Source organism: Phalacrocorax carbo, chromosome 1, assembly GCF_963921805.1.
Source record: "Phalacrocorax carbo chromosome 1, bPhaCar2.1, whole genome shotgun sequence".
NCBI lineage: Eukaryota > Metazoa > Chordata > Aves > Suliformes > Phalacrocoracidae > Phalacrocorax > Phalacrocorax carbo.
The window spans coordinates 79,922,064-79,943,660 of record NC_087513.1 but is presented as its reverse complement, the minus strand read 5'-3'; the positions used below and the strand labels follow the sequence as shown (position 1 = coordinate 79,943,660).

General features: G+C 44.0%; 1 protein-coding gene across 1 annotated transcript in view; it reads right to left on the bottom strand.

Annotated features, from left to right (window-relative positions):
- Positions 1 to 1,455: 1,455 nt before the first annotated feature.
- The window catches only part of BORCS5 (BLOC-1 related complex subunit 5), a 75,721-nt gene continuing 55,579 nt past the window's right edge, over positions 1,456 to 21,597 (bottom strand). Inside the window, exon 4 of the mRNA XM_064461801.1 lies at positions 1,456 to 5,342. Coding sequence (XP_064317871.1) covers positions 5,112 to 5,342 — 231 coding nt within the window. The 3' untranslated portion in view covers positions 1,456 to 5,111. The remainder of the gene's footprint in view (positions 5,343 to 21,597) is intronic.

Genomic DNA, 21,597 nt, shown 5'->3' with positions numbered 1-21,597 from the left:
GACAAAACCTACAGCCGTCCTCATTTATTTCTGTGGTCCTGTTATGGTCTTACAGTAGGCTCTCCTGTTTCATTACCTCCACAGCTTCCCCATGAGGTCTGTTAAAATACAAAGCTTTCGAAAAGACAAAAGGGTAAGTTTAGGCAGCTGACATAAAGAATTGCCCTTTTAATGGTCCTCTCCTCTCCCCCGCCTTAGGAGGACTAGCTCTGCAATGCTGTAGGTAGGCCAAGCACACCCATGACCACCTCAGACCTGCCTTGGCTTTGGCGACCACTGGGTGAGCCGTTCTCCTTTCAGTGTCACCTTGCTGTCCTGTGCAGGCTCACATTATGAAGAAGTTAAAACCTACCTGTGGCAGCTGAACACAAGCCAACAACCCCAGAGAAGTACCACAGACCAGATGAAAAGAGGCTGAAGTTTCGCTAAAAGTACAGGGATGTGCGAAGAATCGGAAGGAGCAGCTGAGCAGCCGGCAGGGTAAGGGCCACTCCGAAAGCCAGCCTGCCCAAGGCTGCCCAGCTCTAGTTCCTTCTGCAATCTGGCAAAAACTGCTGTCAAGCATCCGTCAGGACACGGTCTTTTTTTAGAAGTGAGAAATACTGCTCCCGTTTAGGCTTCCCACTGAACATTAGGAAAGCTACTGGGTACACACAAGGTGCAAGTGCCCTAACAAAACGGGCAGAGAGCGTCTCATGCCACGAGTGCTTCACACAAGACACTTCCATCAATCCCAGACCTTCTATCTCCAAGAGGCTACCAGCACAGGAAAGGCAGGCAGCCAGCTGAACTACAGTCCCACACCACTGCTGGTGAGTCACAAGCATCACGGCACACATCATTTATTTAAACTGGATATCAGTGCCAACCTGAATTGGGACAGCATCCCAAAAACTCAACATTTATTTTCATTCCAGGACTTGTGTTTCCTTACAGTCCCAGGGCAGAGGCAGCCCCAGGACAGCTGAAAGCAGCCATCTCCACGGCACAAAGGTGGGTTCTGCATACAAAGCAGTAAAGCTAAGATACGACCCCCCACGCTGAAGCGTGCGTACTGTCCCATAGACATCACAGCAAGAAGTGGTGTGCTGTAAATAAAGAATAAGCAAGGCGATCAGAGAAAGAACACGCTTGGAAAAGAGAGATACCAAACGTTTTAATGCTGGAGCTGTGGGACATGTAGCATGTAGGCAGCTGAAAGCAGAGCAAGTCTGCGAACAGGGTAACAACTCATAAACCAAGGAGCGCTCAGCCACAAGGCTGGCAACCAAAATACACTCCGGCAGCTCGGGAACTGGAGGGACGTTACAGTAGTTCCTCTGGAAACCACTGGTGCAGAGTCTGATATAGAGACAGGGGCTGGCTTGTGCAATGAGTGGGCCTGTGAAAATGTGTACTTCTACTCTTTCTGTGTAAAAGCTTAGAGGAGGGAAAAATACACTTTAAATATTTAAATATATTTAAATATATTTAATTTTAAATACATCTATTTAAAAAAAAAAAACCAACAAAACAAACCCAGAACTCTTTTCTGTCCCCTTCACTGGATCTTCACAGAAATTGTCCTGCATATAGGTTGGCACTTTAGCACCCAGTCAATGCATTGAAATACAAAAACAACAGAAACAGCAAAGCAAACCTCTTCTGCACGTGTGGCACACTGACCAGCGTAGGATGCAGCAAGCACCAGCAGCAGCACGAAGTGGGGGGGATACAACAGCAGAGGCAGGGGAAGAATCAGAGCAGCTCAGGCCAGTAGGGAACTGCAGACCCAGAGACTCACCTCATCCTCCAGGTTTTCAGAAGATTGCATATCAAGCAGCTTAGCCTGCACCCCAGACCACACACCACCTCAGAAAGCAGAAAAAGGGCAGAAATGTGTGTTTTCAGTGGAGCACGCCAGATTATTCTCTGTTCAAAGCACTAACTTTGTGGCAGAAGTAATGGCTAGTACATTCGTAAGAGATACCTGAGGCCTTCTCCAGTTTGGCTTGGAAGAGGGAATTCATAAGCAGAAAGGTAATTCCAGTCACATCTCAAATCTCCTGCTAAACAGCGTGAAAGGGAGTGAAGCAACAGTCTCACCTTGAGCATCACCTGCACTTGAGATGAAGCTGAAAGCAGTGTGCAGAGCAACGCGACGAGCAGCAGCCAAGCAACAAACAGCAGCTCAGGAAGATGTGGCAGGAAATATCTTCCCCTCAGTGAGAGATCCAAAGACTTAAAATTAATGAAGCCAGTGACAATGTTTTAAATAAAACTGTAAACCATCATTTGAGAACAGTTAGAAGGTGCACGCTATCTTACAGTACCCATACAAGACATTGTCTCCTGTGGACTGAAGGTGATGACCTCCGTGCTTTGGAAGAGGTCAGCCTTCACGTTTCAGCTCTGATTTCTTTCTAGTTAAGCTATTAAAATTTTTCACAGCTTACCCTTGCTGCTCAGAAGGCTGCTGCTGGGAGGCCCAGCAGCACACACACAAGCTTAAAGGCCAGTGTTCATAAGAACAAGTATTTTCTCCCATTATCGGCCCAATGTCTAGGTGTTTTATAGCAAATAAGGAAGGGACTGATTTGCAGCCCTTGCTCCTGCAGCTTTCAGATAGGAATACTATTCGCTTGCCCTCGTTAGCACTGCAAGGAGCAATGCTTTGATCTGATACTTAATAGCATGAGGCCAAATGTCTAGCTTTACAGGAGAAAGCATCTGCAGCCTAGTCCCTGCCTCAATATCCAGTATCAGGATCTTCCCACCGGTATAGGCTTCCAGCACGCCAGGGTGTGCGATATTCATGATCCCGTCTGGCAGACGGCTGAATGTCGCACATTCTAAACTTCCAGACAGCATCATCTAGACGTGGAGGACAAAAACGCCTGCAGCCGCTATTTAAGGCTGCTGAATATTCTGGTGTGTCTGATGGCAGGAGGCAGACACATATTCAGTGATGGACAATGAGGACCTGCATGGGCACAGCCATGGCAAGCACGTTTTCATCGGTTGTTAAACCTCGTGTAAGCTTTTAACAAACCAAGTGTAAAATACTGCAAGACGCATGAGCAGGGATGGAAGCCTGATGTTATATCCCATGCAACATACAGTATATGTCTACGTATACGCAACTAGGTAACAACTCTGCGGTGGAAGCAGTAGACAACCAGGCCCACTCTGCTGCCTCTACTAGAAAATCTGCTGAGTTCCTTGCCGCCTCTCAAGCGGTCAATCGCTCTTCCCAGGGCATCATTCCAGGGGGCTTAATTTCTATGGGACTCTGCTTTCAGAGAGTGCTCAGCGGGCCCCAGGGTCCAATCACCACTATGGTTCAGATACACATCTAAGTTGGCTGCAGTCTACACCACAAAATCCACTCTAGGCTACATGGCCTTTGGAAATGCAACAAGAGAACGGCCTGTTGCTTCCTGCCACCAGGCACCAATTAATACCATCAAAAATCTAGTGCACTTTTACTCCCAGATGCTTAGAGACCATCTTTTACCGATTAAGTACTCTTAAGTACTAAGATGTATCGAAGCAAATTGCTTTTGGCAAGTCACCTAGCCTTGTGCTGTGCTAGAAGATGGGTTGTCACACTAACTCTCTCAAAGACCGCTGTCTTCGCCACTGGAATTGCACTCCTGTTGTACAACCACCCTTGGGGTTCATGGGCGCACTTCAGCTTCCTTGCCAGCAATCGCATCCTGGGACTAACACAAACACATACAAACCTACCCTTGACCCAGCAAACTCCTCACTCTAGTTTCATGCCCTTTCTGCTGCAGACAAGAGCTGCCACACGATGGTGACGCAGGCTGTTAAAGCTTATTTCTAGATTCATAAATATTTTTACAGCAGTGTGTAGAATATCCCCCCATTTTATACGGGCAGAAACCAAAGCTCAGAGAGGTGCTGCAAATCGCCTGCAGCCAGCAGACCAGTGGCAGACTTGGCAACCAGCTCGTCTCCTGCACGCTCCTGCTCCCGGGTGGCATGGACACACTGCCTGCCTTCCAGCAGGACCCTTGACCTGGGAGAAGGCAAGAACATCCTGTTTTCCTTGGAGCAGTTTGCTGAGCGTGGTCCCAAAGGGCCATGTGGATTCAGTCATAAAACACCGTGCTCAGGCAAACTCTTGGCATGACAGCAGCTAAGCCAAGGAGAAGACCTAAAGGACTTCTCGTATCTCCCACCTCCAACTCCATACACTTCAAGGTGAAGAAACAACTCTCTCCCTCTGGTAGAAAAAGACAGCACCAAGATAACTGGAGTATCCTGATAAAAATAAAAGACACCTTGTGTCCAACTTTGGGATGCAAGATGAGCAGGTCAGTGCCAGGGCCTGTCAGAATCACTGTGCAAGGTGAGGGACATGAAATGCCACCAGCTGGGGCACAGGGGCACTGCCAGGGCAAGGGGGAGAGGGACGCTAAGGCTTGCTTAACATTAACAGACATACATTTCTGGAACAGTTATTCCTTTACAGCCTCATAAATTAGTGAGCCCATAAAAACAGGAGCCTTGAGGAGGACATGCCAAAACCCTGCCATGCAAACCATGTTAATTATGATAATAGGCAGATTTTAATAAGCCAGTTCCTGGCTCCCGCGCTTTCACCTATAAAAACACATGTATTTCCAAGGCCAGGGGATCTCAGAAATACCTGCCAGTCATCTAATCATTTAAACCCCAGTGGCACAAAAACCACGTGAGAACATTTGTCACACCCCGTATCCCTTTGAATTTTTCTAGTTTAAAAAAAAACAAAAAACAACAAACAGATGAAAGAAAACTCCTCCTCTGTAAACGCCAACCTAGTCACAGCAATGAAACAAATGTCTCGGCACAGGTGGTGGTAGTGGTAAGAGAGACAAGAGGGCAAGAGGAGGGAGATGAAAGAACAGTAAATCATCTTCTCCAGACGACGGGACTGGGGAGCTCCTGGATTCCTGGCTGCGCAGTTCTGGCAGCTGACGCTGCTCTTCCCCCGATGCCCTGGCAAACAGTCAGGCAGCACTGCTGTCCGCTTCTAACATCTGCCAGCCCAGCCCGTTGGAAGCGCATCTGTGCTGAATGCTGGAGTGTGGAAGGTGAGGAGGGGGAGCCTGCTGGATCAGCTAAGACTTTAGCTCCCGGTCGGGTTTCATGCTGAAGGGCTCCAGCCTCTCGCTCTCCGGCAGCATGCTGTTCAGCCGCTCCATCAGCGGGATCGTCTGGTCGATGCCCATCTGTATACGGCGGAGGATGGCAGACATCTCATTGACCTTCTGGATCTGCTCCGCATACTTGGCATACTTCTTCTGGCGCTCCTGCATGAAGCTATAAAGAGTTTCCACAGAGAGGTCCATCTGTTTAAAAACAAACAGAGCGAGGCACATTAGACTGACTGTTACCATAGGCCTTTCAGCACGCTGTCTTTCCTAAAAGCAACCGAGAAGCATGTTAGACACCCCACTGTTGCTACCAGCCAGGTACAAAGGAGCTCCTCTGCTGGGGCATGACAAGTTTGTCATTGAATGGAATGATTCATAGCTGTGCATCAGGGAGAGCAAATGACCACCTCAGTTCTACACCCAAACACTGAATACTTGATCAGAAAATTCTGTATTTACAGGGATGAAAGACAACAGGCACTGCCAGGGGTTTCCCAACTATATGCATATCCTCCAAGTTATCCAAACCCAGGAAATTTGTGGCCTCTGCCCGCATCTATAGTATATTTTCAGAGGAGATCATTCATTTGAAAGCATTAAGCTCTACCATAGCTGCCAGTGCTAATTTATTTCATCAGCTTAGCCAGGTTACTCTGTGACTAAGCCACTGCTGTTATTACTATCACTGTCTGGAAAACTCCTGCCTTGGGAGAGAACCACAATGGATTGCTAGTGTCCCTAATTTCCCCGAATCTTAAAAATAAATGTGTTATGAGTGACCCCAGGAGAGACATTAAGTAAATCAGCCGTGCAATTAAACACAGTAAGTACCCAAACACAGCTCCAGCGTGATGACAATGACAGGAACTGCAGTGTTATTCCTGCCATTGAGTGACGAAGGTAGCCTTCATAATTCACAGCCCAACTTTCTCTTCAGCCAGACCTGTAAACTCCAGGCGGGATTCTGGCTAGCTGCTAGTACCATACGCACATGAGCCAAGTCAGATGGTTTAAGCTGTTTTACAGGTTGTAAGACATACCATATATTCAGAGAGCTTGGTAACAGATCTGCTCCAAACCCTCAAGTGCACACCTGAAGCTTGGTTGCTTTGGCTCGCTGTAGCTGTGCTCGGCAACCCCAGTTGCTCCACTATGATGGTTCTTCAAACTGGTATGTCTGAGCAGCTGGAACGCATCCTGTGACCATGTTCTGTCATGGTGGAAAGCGATCCCCTCGCCTGGGACTCAGCGCGTGCCCACAGTGGCTGCTGAGCAAAGGGCAGGAGTGGGCACACTGACCGGTTTTAGCTCACTGCCTCCTCTTTTCACTATTTTTCCGAACCTCTCCCATCTAATTGCCTCAAGAGGAAGATGGTCACCACTCACAATGAAGTGGCCTCAGGGAATCACTGCTGAGTCCCCAGTTCAAACAACATCCCTCACTTCAACTGTGTGACAGAGTCAACCCATTCAGTGGAGAACAGCAACTGTACCTGTCATCAGGGACAACACAAATTTATCGCTGTACTGCTGAAAAACAAGCTGTGCTGACCAGATCTGACCTACATAGCATGTAACGGGCAAGTGTAATCCTGACCCAGCACGCAGTGGTGCGGGGCTATAGCAGAGAGCCTGCAGCAAGGGGGGGAGCGGATGGAAGCAGTGCAAAGCTGCAAGGGGAATCCCCCACCAAGGAGGGAAGTCCCACGAGACCGAGCACTGCTCTCCCACCAGCAGCAGCAGTGTTTGACACTAGGGGTAAAACCCGGGGATCTGTGTTTGCTGACAAAGGTCCTTTTCAAGCCCTGGGGAAAGGGTCAGGACAAAAACAGTCCAGCAAGAAATCATTTTATTAAGAAACCTAAGTTGCAAACAGCATTGAAACAAACACACAAGTTTCCGCTGAACTGTCATGGGGATTAGGAAGCATTTTTTTTTCCCCTATCACCTCCATCAGAGCTGGATACAGTACCAATTAACCTTTTATTTCGTCTGTACTTTCTAGTGCTTGCAGGCCAAATTCTTCCTCTTTGCCTGTGTGCTTTCCTGTGAATTCCTCCCTCCATGTTTTCATGCACAGGACAAAATAAAAACCAGCAGAGCAGGAAACTCCAAATAGAGTGGAAACAATTTAAGCCTACACAGGGGTTTCCATTAAAACCCCAGCTTAATAATTTAGTAGCTTGGCGCTAGCTCTGTAAATTGGAGTGTGTAAAAAGCAGACCACCACCAGGTCTGCACGGGATGGAAGTAAATTCAATCCAGCACCTGAAAGCGTCCCACCTAATGAGAGACAGTGGCGTGGGGTGGCAGCTAGTCAGAAACCTGCCAAAAGCCAGCACGCCTCATTAAACTGAGCAGCCCAGGGACCCAGGCAGAAACCTCCTCTGGTGCTGAAGTTCTCCTCCACAGGCAGGTTCTCCACGTGGCCTCACAGTGCTCTGCAAGAGGCAAAGCACTCACCTACCAAGCTCTGAAACAAAAAAAACCAAAAGCCCCCTTTTTTCTCTCCATTCCAGTAATTTTCATCTGTTGACTTCTAGACTCTTTGTGTAAATACCAGTACGTCCACTTACTGGAGGGGAACACCGGGAGAAGCTCAAGCCGATCTGCAAGAGGAAGAAGAAATGCAGAGTGGCCTTCCAAGCTCTTTGCTACTTTTGGACACATTCACAATGGCTATAAAAAAAGCTGCCTCACAAAAAAGAGAAAGGGTGGAAGTGAGTGTTTCCTATGGTTTCCCTATACCTAGCATTCCAGTTTGTCTGCTCTGGGAGGCTGCGGCAGCTGCACAGCCAGTGAAACGACAAGGGGGACTGAAGTTGAGTAACTGCAAGGAAGGACAATTCTTACTCAGACTGAACCCGGTCTTTTTAACAAGGTGGGGGAAAAAAACCCCACCACCCTACATGTTAACTCCTGTATAGAAATGCCAATGCCTCTCTGCAGCTTTCCTTGAAGCAGGCCTAAATACACACTTACATCCTTCCTGCCTCCTCCCCTTCCAATCGAGCTCCTCCAGTGCCAGACCTTGTGCTTTTACCTCTCCTGGCACACAGCCCCATTCCTCTGGTGCTCAGACCGGGCCTTCAGTTGCAACACTCAGAGGGTCAGCCCTATTTACCCACCACAAAAACTGAAACGATCCTTTGGGAATCTGCAATGAAGAGGGAAAGCACATAAGAATCTGCTTAATTCCCATCTATTTAATTCCATACAGTAGCAATAAAAAGCATCTGGAGAAATGGAGCTTAGGCAAGTCTGCTCCCTTGCCTTCAGCCAAGGCAGTCCATGCCTTTCAAGACATGCTCAAGGGTCAGATGAGTGAACTTGCCTTTTCTGAGCATCTCCCATCAACCCCCCCACCCCCCATACACAAGGCCCTACCACAGTCTGTTCCGAAAAAACTCAGGTCTCAGTCTTCTTGCTCATTTCTGGCTGAGAAACTCTCTGGGAAGCCCAGCAAGACACCTCAAAGCCAGCAGTTCTTCCATTGCCCCACAACCATCTGGAAGTGTTTATTTGAGCCATTGTTTCTGCTCTGCTTGCTTCGAGCTTCCCACTACGCCAGGCCACCACAGTTGCAGGGAACTCCCCCGTGAGCAGGTCACCACCCTGTACCCATAAGCCATGACAGATGTGAAGCTGCGCTGTCACCAGCCCCTTGATGGCTTCAGCATCACCAATTTCTCCTTCAGACATTTCCACTGAGTAAGCTATCATCATGCCCAATTTGCAGGTACAGAAGAGTTTAGAGAGTCAAAAGACTGGACCTGATGCCTGTTATGAAGCAACAGAACAAAAGCAAAGGGCAGAGCCTAGCACATGAGGCCCCAGTCCTAATTCTTGTCAAAGTCAGAGGTTCTGCCCAGCCTGCTCTTGAGGAAAAAAGATCTGTTCTCAGTGAAGAGGTAGGAGCTCCTGATGCACATTTTATTTCTTTCCAAAAATAATTCCTCCTGTTAAAGCAGCAAACCAGAGGCTAGACAGGCCCAGAGTAGAAGACAGGATTTTTTTTTTTCCCCCCTTCCAACATCAAAAGGGATGGAAGATTTTTTTTTCAGTTTTTCTTGTAGCTGTATAATATCGTAAAAACAGGCCTAAAACTCACCTTCCAGCATGATGTACTTTTTTTGCACAGCCATTGACATTCAGAATTTGGGTCTGTTTCTATTTCAAAGCTCATGACTCCTCTGTGGATCAGTAGCAGCAGGATGCTAATTTATGCCTCAGCTTCACATTTTAAACATGAAAAGACATCTACTGGGCTTTTCTTTCCTCAAATGAAAACAGATTCATAATTACTTCCAACAACACTGCAAGACGGATACTCCCCCACTTAAAAGGGCCCCAGCACAGCCCCTCCTGCTACACCATTCACACTGTCAACCAGTAAGGGCTCACAGACTCTCCTCTGCATTACACAAGCCCATTTGTAACAACACACTGATGAAACACAAAAACAATTGAGGGGACTTTCAGACATCTTGCACACCACAAATTCTTGCATTCATTTTAGAATTCTTCTTGGCCCACACTGCCAAGCAGAATAGAGACATTAATTTAGCCCACAAAAAGACTGAGGTCAGCACTGGACACCACCCAATTCTTTTCAAGAGACCACACTGAAAACAAACCAGTGCCCTACATATACCTCTTACCTGACGTGGTTTTATAGCACCTCTGTCATGGGCATGTAAGTGTCCTGAGCTCTCAGAAACAGAGGTCACATCTTGTTAGTTCAATGACTGAGACTGAAAATTACAGCTAGACACATTTCCCTGATTGCAGAGCATGCAGATGCAATCACAAGTTCTTAAACGTGGAATCAAATTTGTAGAGAGGCACTGCTGACATTTGTAACAAAACAAATACATCTCACAAGAGGATGCTCTGTCATTCCCAGCTTCCCTACCTCCTCGCTAAAATGCCAATAAGGCAAGAAGACATTTTGCTTTCCCCCACTCAGCAACAGCCTTCAAGAGCTCAGCTAGACACCTATTTGTCCTGTGTCCCTCTGCCCTAACGATTTGCTGTTAGCTCCCATCCCCTATGGTTGCCACTCAGAAAAACACAGCCATTCGGGCACAATTCTTATTCCAGAAAGTTCACTTGCTAGAACAGCACTTTGAGCACAAGCGGCCTTTCCCTTCATGTTGTCAGGTGCTTGGCTGGGGTTAAATGAACTCCTTCCTGCAGCTGCACAAAAACCACATCAGAAAGTGACAGGCAGGAACATGACGGCATGGAATATTAGTCACGATGTGCTGGTGTGAAAATACTTCTCAATCAACGCACTTAAAACTGAAGACAGCTCCTCTTTCTGTACTGCTTGAAAACAAATGTGCTCAATGAATGGCTTTTTTTTCTCTTCCCCTCTCTCTTTGATAATGTCACGCAAAGTTAGCACAATAGATCGTGATGACTTCCTGATGATGGGAACATCCTCTATTTCTCCCACTCATCCCACACACTGCTAAGTGATGAACTTACTGGGTAGTATCTTTGCCAGGGCAGAAAACAGAGATGCCCAGCCAAGGATCCCACGTCCTTCTCTTCAGCATCAGTCATGAGTACAGTTCTCATGAGAACCCTTTCTCTGCGCCACTGTCCGGTAAACAACTATAATTTGTGCTTAAGTTTTGCTTATCACATCCAAGACTTAATCCCATGCCAAAATGTTCCTTTTGCTCCTTCTGTGATTTGCCATTGCTGTAAACAATCGCCAAGGAGGTATTCAGTCTAAGCATTGCACAGATTGCAGTCAAGTTAGAGAAGAGTAACTGTTTTAATTGGCTCTCGTTTTAGTAATATTAACAGGTACATCAGGGCCCTTACTTACTTCAGAAGATCTACACCTAAATCTAGACCTGGTTCCTTAGAGCTATAGTAGATATACAATAATGTAAGATAGGCTGCTGCTCCTGAAACACCAAGATTTAACTGTTTTGGAAGGCCTTGGGTTGCACAAATGATTTCAGAATTCAAAAGAATAAGAAGGCTCATTCCTGAAATAAGCTTTTCCACTGTCCTGCATATTGTGTTATTGGACATGTTTGCCACTACCCTGCGGTCTGACCTCTGCAGCCCACGTCTCCCTCAGCTCCGACTCGAGCCTTCCCTGCTTGAGAGCTACCAGCATCCCTCTTGCCAACTGGCAGTCCCCCAAGCTTAAGTTACGACGGCTATCGCTAACTGTTGCTAAAAAAAGAGTCCTCAAGCTACGATTAAAACAATAACTACCTCTCACCCAGCACTAACGAACAAGGATACTTTCCAAGCGCTTGAAAAACCATGGCCCCACTTCACAGAGGTGGGAGAAGACTGAGAGCAAAGCCCAACAACCAGCAGCCATCTGGAATCTGGTGCTGTAGCTGCTACAGCCAGCTCTCCAGCTTGGATGCATCTCATATTGCAGCCCTGTTCTACTGGACTTTCTTTACTTATATTTCCCTCAACACTATAGTTACTTATCATCCTTCTCTCTCAAAACAGCTAAACCATAACATAAGCAAGTTAAACTCAGGGCACAGTTTCATGTTACACAAAATCCAATGCAACCTCAGGGTGCAAAGCAGCAGTCCCACCCCTCATCTTCAAATTAGCTGCATGGTCATGGGATCGGATCTGTACTTAAGGTAGGGCAGGGAACAAAACAAGCTTGTCTTCCCAGGCTCTCTTTTCTTCACTGGGTTGGTCTTCTGTCCCATCAACTTACTGGCCTGACCGTTCAGCATGATGGTCACGGAAGCGGCAGGACCACCACATGAAGAGAAGCACCATCTCTCCCACTGCACATGTTCCTGGATCCCAACTCAGCATTTGCTGTTGCTGTGCCAGACTTTTAAATACACAAGAAGATTCTTTTGGGGCTGGGGGGGGGGGGGGGCGGGAAGTATCTGATTTTATCAGTAAGTTTTCTGAAATGTCACCAAGAAAAGGTTATAGTAATTTCTACCTCAATGGCTTTAACTAATAAGATCACTTTTTTTTTTTTTTAGAGCTTTCAATTATGGCTTTCATAGAAGAACCTACATCCCTCTAAAAAGTACCAAGACTAAAAAATGTTACATTCAAGGCATTAGAAATGCTTCCACACCACTCCTAAATGACAAAGTTTAAGAAAAATAAATAACAAGAACCAGAACCCCCCAGGCAATACATAAAATAAATGAACCTGTGTGTACACCGTCCTCACAAAACCTCTCTTTTGTAGAGTACCACTCCACAGAAACGAATCAGAAACTCCTGTGTTTAATTAGCTGTTCCTAGAGAAAGAAAAATCTGCATCTGTTACAGAGTGATCTGTTGCTTAAATGATAACTTGCACAACTCTATTTCAGACTACAATAATTCTGCTACAAAACACAGCCTCCAAGTCCCTCATTTCTCGGTTTTACGCTTCTGCCATATTACTCCTTCAGAACTCTCCTATATCCACCCAGAGCCTGAATATTACAGGACAACAGCACTTGCAAATGTTATTTATTTACCCTTACGGTTTCATTTTATCATAACTTTCGGTTCTGTACTTTTAACATGTCAGAATGACTAGCTTTACGCAAGTTGGTTTTTCCTAACAAGAATAAGCTTCAATTTGAAAAGAGATAACCACTATCATTAATGAGATGTTTCTCAGAAAACACCACCGTTCTCATTTCAGAGTGAAAAGGTGCTCTCTGAAATAGCCAGTATCATTACTTTGCAAGCCATCTGATCTAATGAGCTTCACACTTGGGACCCAACAGCTGTAGGTCTCCTTTTCCAGATGTCCTACAGAAAGTATTTCAACAATTTTTAAAGAGGATGTTAGCCTTTGCCATATTTAGTCAGAGTTAGACACACTAGAAGAAAGCGTTTTCTAGAAGAGGATGCTACTTAAGAGAAAAAGTTCTTAAATCTGTTCTCGGAGAATGCAAAGGAGCTGAGTTTTAACCATGTCCTACAGTTTGTGAAGTGGCAAAAGGATTATCTAGGACTCCCTCTTTTTTTTGTCTGGGGAACTGCAGACAAAGATGGCTTCAAGCACCATGCCGCACTTACACAGCCAGTCCAACACATCTGGTTGCATCAGGCCTGCGTCCCATGTGCTGTGCAGGTGGCCTGTATACACACAGGAAGGCTGAAGCGTGAGACGTGCAGGGGCACAAGCCCAGCAGTCAGGAATCAGGGATTTCTGGACATCTGACAGCCCAGATGAAGCTTTTGCTCTTTCTCCGATAGCTACAGTTCTCAAATGAAATGTCCAAGTCGACAGCTTCTCACCAGGGAAACTCAAAGGTATGTCAGCTCTAACAATGCTAGCCATTGATAACCTGAAAATTTTTTGAAAGCTCTTGTTGAAGCTCTACATCAGCCCTGTCATGTTCAAACAGAACATGAACTGAGCCAAGTACCTCCTGGTGATGATGATAATGGGAGGATCTGTTCCTTCATTCCCAGAAGAGCTACTTTCAAGACTGTCTCCACCATACTTACACAGTGCTGAAGCTCAAATGCTCCCAGCACTTTTCTGGAGGTGACAACATTTGATAGTAAGTCTTTGGCTTCAGGAAAGCCTCAAGGAAATACTGAGCACTGTAGATCATTTCCATAGCAAGCTCTTCTGAGGCTATAGACTATCGTCCCAAGTATGACAGCAAGAGTACCTACCACCAGCAATGATCAATGATTCAGACAGAAGTTCAATGAGTGAGTAGTAATAAGTCCACTCTGAGCATCCATTCTTATTGTGTTGAGCCACATTGGCCTCAAGTTTCACAGAAGGCTAAGGTCGGGCATGTAGCTTAGGTCAGGCATAAACAAGAATTAATTCTATGGACTGGATTAAGCAAAGGGAATCTACGACCTAAGAATGCTTTCTAACCTTAAAAACTCTTATAAATTCCTTGCTGTAAACAGCTGTTATGTTGATTTGTTTTGCAACAACTACCTGAGCACCTTTTTCAGCTGCAATTAATCTGATTTGGGATTTTATCTTTTAGGTAATTTGCCAGTCCCAGCAATTGCTCTTCAAACACACCACTTTCTCTTCTGGTAAATAAAAATAAAAAAAATTAAAAAAAAATCTTATTTCTTGTCCACTACACCACAGTTTGGCACACTTCATGCACTTGATTACAGGGTATTTTACTATATTATAATTCAGCATTTTTCCAGGCTTCCAGAGGTAGATGACACATCCAAGTCAGGAACAACGCCCACACGAATTAACTACTAGTAAATTATATGTTTCATACCTCTAGAGCAGTGTTGAAATAATGGCTAATAACCTTCTCATATAGAAACATTCATGCCCCAATGGCACAGAAACATTAAGGAAACCCTACCCTTCATAAAAAGCAAGATGGGCAGATTACTTGCACTAAAGCTTTGTAATACTTTCAACATGAAGTCATCTCTGCGGATCACATCTGATTGTTATCAGAATGCTAATTATAGGGCTGCTTACACAAGGTCAGCCCTGCTCCCCCAGCCTACCACCTAGCATCTTTAAGTCATCAGTGCAACTCAAAATATTTGCAAATAATACTGGCTAACCTATCTAAAATGAACATCAAACTGCTGAACAGCTTTTAGCTGTCATTCCTGACACCTCCAGTTCCTCCCAGCTTTCTCCTGCCCCCAATTCTCACTTAGGGGTAGAGTTAACACCTTGAAAATTTCAATTCAACGTTGAAACAGGAGGTAATCATTAAGAATGAAAGTGACTTTTCCTGTATCACCACAATCCAGCAGGAAGGGAGAAGACCGTTGTCAACCTATCTTAACCCCAGACTTATTTAGAAAGAGAAATTATACCATATTCGGTCTTCATTTGACTAAGCTAAACAAGTAAAGCTTTTCCCGTTTCCTCCCAGAGGTTCTCCACACCCCCAGCACCCTTATAGCCCTCCTGTTGTACTATGAACTCGCCTTCCTTGAACACAGCGAGAGCTGCGCACAGTATGTCAGACGAGATCGTCTCACAGCTTTGCGCAATACTATCAGTATGTTCCTGTTTCTCATGGGAGTGCCTCGTGTGATACAACTCAGGCTGATATTTGCTCTCTTCATATCTCAAATCTGTTTCATGCACAAATTCCGTATCAAGTCTGCTAACTCTGGAATGGACTTCAATACTTCTTATTCCTATTTGAAGATTTACAAAGTTGTGGGGTGGGTGTTTTGTTTGTTTTTGTTGTTTCAGTTTTTTTTCACCTGGGGAAACAAGGCTAGAATAAGAAATCCAACTCCCTAGTTTAAACAGGCTGTGAGAAGAAACTGAATTCTATTCCTTCCAATACCTGATAATCATGAACTCCACTGTTCCTGGTGAAAGCACTAACATAAGGCCTAGCATACTAGACTTCCAATCTTTAGTGCCAGTCTCTTAAGCACCTAAGTTCCATAATAATACAAACCTTTCTGACTGCTAGATGCTTAAATTTAATTTTCTGCTCTTTCTTGGAAATTTGGTGGTGGAAAGGATTCCAGTTTAGGTCATTAGAAGCTGAAGCACAATGGAAGAAAACATGCTGGAACTGACTTCACACATATATTCTAGGAGGGAGGGACTGGTCTCTTATGACGCCAAATGAAGCGGTGTATGCTAACGCAACAGATTTCAGGCTGTCACAAGCACAAACAATCTTTCCTCCTCCTTAATAACTGCTAGATCATAAAATTCATGTACAACAGAGCACTGACCATCTGCCTCCGGCGTACACAGCAAGACATTCATTCTATGTATTAAAGTAACAATTGTGAAGCTTTTTCAAAAGCAGTTTCCCATTTTGATGCTGGCTGGCTAAGACATCACCCCATCACTCAAGAATTCAAGCTACTTGCACATCAGGCTGGAGAAAAACGAGCAAGACCAACCCAAGGACATGAAGGTGGCTTCCAGCTTAACAACCCTGTGCATTTATTTCTGCCCGATGGTGCCTGTTAAGATTCCAGTCTTTATGAATAACACTTCATCACAGAAGAGAGAAGACATAAAGAGCCTGATAGATTGCCACAGTCCTCATCAATCTCATAATTCTAAGATGCCAAAGATTGTACTTGAGGTACCATTTTTTCACAGAACACTATGTTCCCTAGCTTTTCTAGCTAGGCATGGCAGCATGGCATTAAATCCCTTGAAAATACAAGCGGCATTTCAAGCCAAGTTCTTACCCATTTCAGAAATATTGCATCCCCAGGAATTCTCAGACACTTTACCTGGATTTGGGCATTGCTAATTTAAGTCTGTGAACCAAAAGGCTTAATTCTGCTTGCAAGTTAACACAGCCTCACCTACAGCCTTTATATGCTGTGTCAAAACTAAACACATCTCTGTTTCCACTTTTGCCAGGCTTTGTTTAACAGGCTTACTTTTGATCCTCTGAGCCCTTTCTTTTAAAATGGGATGAAAGGTAACCTAGTGGTCTGATCCATATGAGCATATGGACTTTGAAGCAAAGGCCTGAAGTTGAAGAAGCAGTTTGGACTTGGTGAGGCCATTCATATTTTGCTGACCTAATTCAGTTTCGTCAGAAGGTACATCTTCCTCAGGGCATGTCTGCTGGAAACAGGTTTCACAAATAGTTTTGGAAACTCGGCTCTGATACCCCCTACAGGGAAATCATAGCTAACAGGGATGGCAAGGAACACCTCACTCAGCAGAGTACTAAAACAAAACCAAAGACCAAACAAAAAAAAAAACACCTCCACAAAACTTCCCCTTCATTTGAGTCCATTCTCTGAAGAGACACTGGTCAACTGTGACTGGAACACTGGATGAATCCCAGACACTCCAAATCTTTCAGCTCAGACAGGGATGGAGCTCAGAAGAGTAACCATGGTGCATCGCCCAGTACAAACTATGAATGCTTGCAGCAGATATGCACCCTGAGTCTTAACTGCTGCCTTGGTTAACGGGATCCTGCACTGCATCAGCCTAGTTCCCAGCCAGGCAATGTCCTTCCCAGGTTTCTGGACCAGCATTTATTCATACATTCCTGGTGATGGAATTGCTTCCTGCACTTAGAGAGCTTTTCCCATTATCACCACCTTCAACACACCTTGTCCTTTAATTCCCACTGGGGAAATGTCAAACCTTTACAAGCTGTCCCTACCACTGCCAGCCCTCTCACCTCTGGAACAAGAGGGGTTCAAAGTCATGGGCCCTGCCCATAGCAAATCCCATCCTTCCCTCAGGCTAGAACACAACCATGTTGATTACCTCTGCAGGCCACATTCCACAGCACATTTTCCCACTAGATGACAGGTCTCTTCAATAAAAGAAATGCTCAGTGTCACAGAAACAAGGCAGTTGCCATAAAGGTCAACAAGCCACTACGCATTCACAAAAAAATAAACTGGCAATTCCTAAATCCCCAAATTGCTGGGCATGTTTTATTTCACACACATGGTGTCATGAATGGCTGAATCACTATTTATGAGTCTTAAATGTATGGGATAAGCTAAAATGTGCTTGTATATAATGTTTATATTTAACAAGCTTCTCTTGTTGGTCCATCAAATGCACTAGACCTGTTTATACAAAATAACGATTTAACTCCTACCCATAATTTTAAACAGCTAAAATGTACTAGGAGACACAATGTGGTATATGTGTGGCTTCAAAAATTCTTTACTTGCCAAATATTAAGAGCTGTTTTTCTGGACATATTAACTACCTACTAGAGAAACCCATTACAATTACTTTTTGCAGCAAGCTGGTAAAGGAAAAAAGGGGAAAAATCCATACACATCTTATTCTGGAATATGTCTTCAAAATAACGAGCCATTCCCACAGAGGAATTAACAGGTATGAAATAAGCCATACACTAATTTGCTATACGGCAAGCCAAGTACTGGTATTAATGCCTGCCCAGACAAAAGTTGTTTAACTATTCCACCATCATATTTGTTAAAAATATAAAAGTAATGTTGATTATTTGAAAAGGTGTTAATTTTTTCCTGTAGGTGCATGTCAGCTTAGACTGATATATTTTTAATTTCATTTTGTACTGTAAAAAGTGTTCTGTTTTAAAAATTATTGTCAGCCAGGGTTGCCTATGGCAATAAAAGCTACAGATGCACTGCACTGATGTTTGGGTTTAGGGAAAAGCATTAAGAGCCCTCCTAATAATCCACTTAATGCGTTTCAAGCACAGTTAATCTAGGAACTACATTTGCCTTTAAGTATATCTAGAATACTGCGAGTAGCACATCCCCTTTGCCAACATTGGAAGTCTAATAAGAAATTAAGATCTTTTCTTTCAAACCTTCTTTGGAAGGACCTTAGATGGCTTTCAGCTTCCCTTTTGCTTTCATAGAAAGAAGCTAGCCTTAAATTTTCAAGTGAGACTAGTAAGTTTTGGATACTCTGCTTCAGCTATTTTGAAGGAAGTTATTTTTAAGAAGCTTAGCATCTAATGCATGAAAAAAATCTTTTTTAAGACACTGAAACCTAACAGTTTTGGAGGCAGCCAAAATCATGGGCCCTTTCTGAAAATTTAACTCTGCTCCCCAGCCTTTACTCATCCTACTAGTTTCCCATTCCTTGTTATTGGACAACCCCTGTGTCAGATGACTTTCCAAATTCTCTCCCTGCCACCCAAAAGAGACATACTCCAATGGTACGGACTTAATGTAAAGTAGCCATCTCCCTGCTTCATTTCTTTCCCCCAAGACGTTTACCTTCAAACTAATCTTGGCAGAAATCTTCCATTTTACACATCGTGAAACTGAGGCAGGCAGTCTTGGCAAAGAGAACACACTCGGCTCTCAAATCGAACAGTAGATGGAGGTGCTGAAAACTTCAGTCTAGTCAGAATGCAGACCTACTGCATTGTCATGGCAGAGACAGATGCGGGCTGCAGCAAGTTAAGACCTTCTGTCTACAGCTAGGACACTAAACCCACCGCAGAAACAAAGGAAGAACACTGCAGTTGAGCATTTTTGTCCTCATGCAGATATACACTAAAGAGTTTTGTTTGTTGGGTTTTTTTTTAATATAAAACACCCAAGAATAGGCAGACCAAGATTGTTTTATTCTGGCTTAGCAAGTCATGGTTCAGCCCTGTGATTTTTAGCCTGAAATATCACATTCTCCATAAGGCTCGTGATCAACTCTGTCCCCATCATTAAACACACTGGTAAAAGCTCCAAGGTGCAGTAAGATCAGTTTAACCTGTTAACTAGCCGTTTAAAATAGACTATAAAACTAGCCTTTTATATCTTAGCATTTATAACACATTATCTAATGCGTTTTTAAAAATGCACCTTCTTCCTATGCACATATAACAAGCTTATGTGGGTCCACCATACCATCAGTAGACAGACTAGAACCCAGTCCCAGACCCATCTGAACAGAATGCCCCCAGAAGTCATTGTGGTGATTCATCCAATAAGCTAAAAATTTTCATCCTACAAAATACCGAAGAGTAGACAAACTACCCAGAAAATGCTACACACAGGCTTTTTTTTACTTGAAAACTGTCAAATTTTGTGAGATGCCATAACCCTGCATTAACACATACATAAATCCCAAATTGCTGTTCTGTTGTTTTTCAAACTGATAAGGAGAAAAGAATTTAAAAGAATCCTAAATATTTCAGTGGTCCTGGAATTAATGCAGTATTGCAACAGATGGCAAGTCAGCTGCCAAAAATTAATATGAAACATGATATTTAATGCACAGTGGTTATTTTTCCCTAAGAAGATGCAAGCACATACTCTTTTTTTTTTTTGGCAGTGAAGACAAAGCCTATTGTGATAAAAATCAATCCCTTCCAAAACCAATAGTTTGGGTACAAGTAAGTGTAACTGCTGAAGAGTGGCAATTGAGTCAACTACCTTCAATCACATCTTCAATTCTTTCCCCTTCAAGGAAACACTTGGGTGAATGTATTTCTTTTTGAGAGAGAACAGTCAAAGCAACCTGGAGGTCACAGAGGTTCTACATTTAGGAGCAGATATGGATCCAGCCAACACACTGCAGAGAAGTTCTGGCTAAACTGGGAAATGGGATGGAGAGCAAAGCTAGACTGTTTTGGTCCCCAAAGTAAGGGAACACACAGATGGGTCTACTTAGATCTGCAGTAACTACTGGCATGCAAGGTTTTTGTTTTCCTTAGCTTATTCTCTTCTCTATAAAGAACCATTTTAATTCATATTGTGTCCCGATTCACAAACCACCACAGTCAATTATGAGTTATCGAGGACCAATAAATTTACAACAGTACTTTTGAGTTTTGCCAGAAACCAGGAAACTTCTTTTCTGGCCACACAGACAACGAGCAAAAGATATTTGCCCTGGGACATTTTGTCAAGGAAAGACTAAAAAAATCCTGGCTGCATGCACTGTAACTGTAGCATACTATACAGTAGGACTCTTACTACATGGAGTACAGTCAGTGGCAGTCTGAAAAGCAAACATACCTCAGACAAACAGCAGGAACTGGGAACTGAAGCTCACCAACATTTTGTAGGAAGGTTAAAAGTATCAATCACTTGATAAGTCTGTTATCAGAAGAAAAACACTTCAGTCCTTACAGTGTGAGAGGAAAAGGGAAATACTGACTACTAAAATGAGGAAAAGAAGAATTTACTGTCCATCTTATACACGTTATGCTTTTCACAATACACTTCATTGTCACTCCTTACTAAGGGTCAAAGCTTTGTCTACACAGCAAAACTAAATAATTGCTGACAAATGGGTGCAGCCAAACGCAATCTCCTTTGTCTACACTTGTAACGAGACATACCCTGCTCTTGTTCAGCTGCGCCCCTTGTTGTCAACAACTGTCAGCAGCGGTTCAATTTAGTGCACCAAGGAGAGCCCAAACAAATTGGAAAGAATGATTTAAGCTGAGTGGGTCCCACCCGGTTCCTCTAGAACACACACGCAGAACAGCCAATGCAAGAAAAACATTTTAAAATTATTAGGCAAATGAACAGTAAAAACCCACCAGATCTGGCGGAGGGATTGAAAACATATGAAGTTACTTAAGTGTTTTGACCAAAAAACCCTCAACTGACTTGTCAGTTGCCCGGGTTACAGAGTCACCCATTTCTCCTTCACTTTGCCAGAGAGGAGCCTGTGATAAAGTCAGTCAGTGACAATATTGATATCATCATTGTATTTGTTTTACGTGGAAAAAAAAAAAATCATAGGCCTTCTGAACTGGAAGAAAACATCACCAATGCTAATTTGACAGACAGTCTGCCACTTGTCCTATAGGAGGCAAATCCAGCTAGAGCAGATTTCACTGGTAGAGTCTACCATGACTTTAAATCATGTCATTATTCCCTCTCACACTTTAACAGCCAAAAGAATTACAATCTGCTTGGATTAATGCAGTACACTGTCATTAGGCTGGCAATTAAATCCCATTTCTGAGATTGTGTGATCTGAGTCACCAACATCTGCAAATATCTTTACATCTTGTGTAATAGCTGGCCTCAGATCTTGATA